At 42.1% G+C, this 2,504-nt stretch overlaps 1 protein-coding gene across 1 annotated transcript; it reads left to right on the top strand.

Annotated features, from left to right (window-relative positions):
• Positions 1–407: 407 nt before the first annotated feature.
• hoxd12a (homeobox D12a) lies at positions 408–2,240 on the top strand (the record flags this gene model as incomplete). Its single annotated transcript, XM_079170513.1, has 2 exons — positions 408–969; positions 1,425–2,240. 2 exons carry the CDS (start codon positions 408–410, stop codon positions 1,661–1,663), a joined length of 801 nt encoding a protein of 266 aa, XP_079026639.1. The 3' UTR covers positions 1,664–2,240.
• Between the last annotated feature and the right edge of the window lie 264 nt (positions 2,241–2,504).

The raw sequence follows: 2,504 nt of genomic DNA, 5'->3' as shown, positions 1-2,504 counted from the left end.
AGTCATTGTCTCCGATCTCCTGTGGTGCATTTATGCCTGTACCATGTGGGTCAGTTCACAGAGTCACCTTGCTATTCTTAATGTCGGCACAATGATGCCAAAAGGGATTCTGCGCATGCATGTGCTTTTCAAATAAGAACCCCTGCCACTTTGGTTGACATGAGCCAAACATTCTTATGACATTCTCGACTGAACATATGGTTAGAATCGAGCTTCATCCCCCACCCACTCAATACCAAAATATTTCCTCATGGAGTATTTTTGCTTTGCAGTTCTGGGAGCAAGGGTGGGGCGGAACAACATACTTTGCATATCACGTGACGGTGTATTAACAAATCAACAATTACCTACCCTTTATTCTTCAGGAGTTGCTAAGAGGCTTGCGAGAAGCGTTTGAGGAAAGCTCCATGGAAATGTGTGAGCGGAATCCTTTAAATCCTGGCTATGTTGGTTCTTTGTTGAATTTTACTTCCCCTGAATCGCTGTATTTCTCCAACTTGCGGGGAAATGGAGCCCATATACCCGGGCTGCACCAGATCCCTTACAATAGGAGAGATGTGTGCACGCTCCCTTGGACTTCATCAAGTGCATGCACGTCTGGACCGACTGTACCACCTCAGAGTCGCGCCTTTGGAGGCTACTGTCCGCCGTTTCTGTCCAACTCGGTGTCTATAAATACTAACCCTTCCAGCGGCCACGTCAAGGCGCATCTGGAGGAGTCGGCCCGATGCTTTCAGGTCACAAACCACAAGACGGAGGAGACTACCAGGCGGGATGAGGTTTACGCCGGGGAGCCTGGGGCCGCCAGTGACCGCGGCTACTCGGACCTGGACAGTCGGTCTCACAGTACTGCGGCTCAGCTCGATCCGGATTCTGCAGATCCGCTGAATGTGAACGGCACCAAACAGGAGCCGAATCCCATTCACCCATCATCAAGTCACACATGCTCCAGGACGACTTTTGCAGAAGGTTAAGTATCCGGTTATATATTTATTTTTCATTATGATAACACAGTAGGAACTATAGAGCTGTGCTTCACCTCTTATTTCATGCCTATTCTCTCGGATCTCCTGTCACATCATTACTAATATTAAATAGGCGAATAGCCTTTATTATAAGGGAGTTAGTCGGTGTTTGACATTATCTAATCAATTTAATGCTCAGTTTATATCTCCTGTGGTCTTATTATTTTAATATCCTTATATAGGCTGCTGTGTCTGGAATTCATGGTAATATTAGCCATATTTCCTACTGAGCCCTCTAATATTTAATGTGTTAAACCATTTTTTTTTATTTTCCTAACATATGAGTAACACTAAGTAGTACTATTGGGAACAGTTAATTCCCTTCAGTCTATATCCCTGCTTCTGAGGTTGGTGTTAATTTAAAGTATAAAACTTGTTTCTACCTCTGCTCCCCTTCAGCTGCCCCATGGTGCTCGTCTCAAGTGAAAACCAGGAAGAAGAGAAAACCTTACACGAAGCTACAGCTGGCTGAACTTGAGAATGAATTTATGATGAATGAATTCATCAACAGACAGAAAAGGAAAGAGTTGTCAGAACGACTGGACCTGAGCGACCAACAGGTGAAAATATGGTTTCAGAACCGGAGGATGAAGAAGAAACGACTGATGATGCGCGAGCATGCTTTCTCCGCGTATTGATGACCTTTGGACTTGATCATGACACATGCGTTGTACTATGAATGTTTCAGCACATCACATGTGCACACACCTTTCGGTTTGTGGCATGGACCTGTATTTATAAATATGTAAAAAATGTTTATATTCCTGTCACATTATATGCTGCAATTGTATCTTAGTCCCAAGTTCATTGAAGATAATAACAGTAATGAAAGCGCAGGGCAGATTATAAGATGTCATCGATATTACCCAATTGGTCTTTGTGATATTGAGATTCTCCAAATGCGCAGCAGGCCCTGGCTCCTGATTGGCTTGTAGCTGCGGATAATGATATACCTTTAACTTGTTTGTCATCCAGCTCAAAATTCTCTCAATACGAAACCTTTTACATATTTAAACAGGTATATTGGTCTGTGTGTTTGTGTTTGTGTATTTTGTATGATTGCCTGTTCATTTGGTGGGGGCCTAATGTGGAAGCAAACAGTCAAGTTCATGTTTACGGACAGATAAAAGATTAGCAAGCCAGTATTACGAGATATATTATGATTGCATGTCTATTTCCTAATTGTTGTTGTTCACTTAATTGCCCGGGTTCCCCTCCAATTAATTGTAAATCTGAATAAATGAGAAAAGTAACATTGTTTTTGTTCTATGGTCGCGTAAACATTCAAAGTCAGTCCGTGGAGGAAATTCATTTAGTGCAAGAAGGTGATTACTTCCAGTGCAAAAAAAAAACAATGATGTGATAAGTAACACTCTGATGATGTTGATTTAAACTGCTTTATAACTGTAGTAATTTAATAGTCGATTTTTTTGTAGTCGGACCTGTTTTTTTGTTTTGCTATCCAAACGGCTCCTGCAC

Source organism: Pholis gunnellus, assembly GCF_910591455.1.
Source record: "Pholis gunnellus genome assembly, chromosome: 12".
Lineage (NCBI taxonomy): Eukaryota > Metazoa > Chordata > Actinopteri > Perciformes > Pholidae > Pholis > Pholis gunnellus.
Note: the sequence above shows the minus strand (reverse complement) of the source record. Positions and strands in the feature narration are given on the sequence as shown.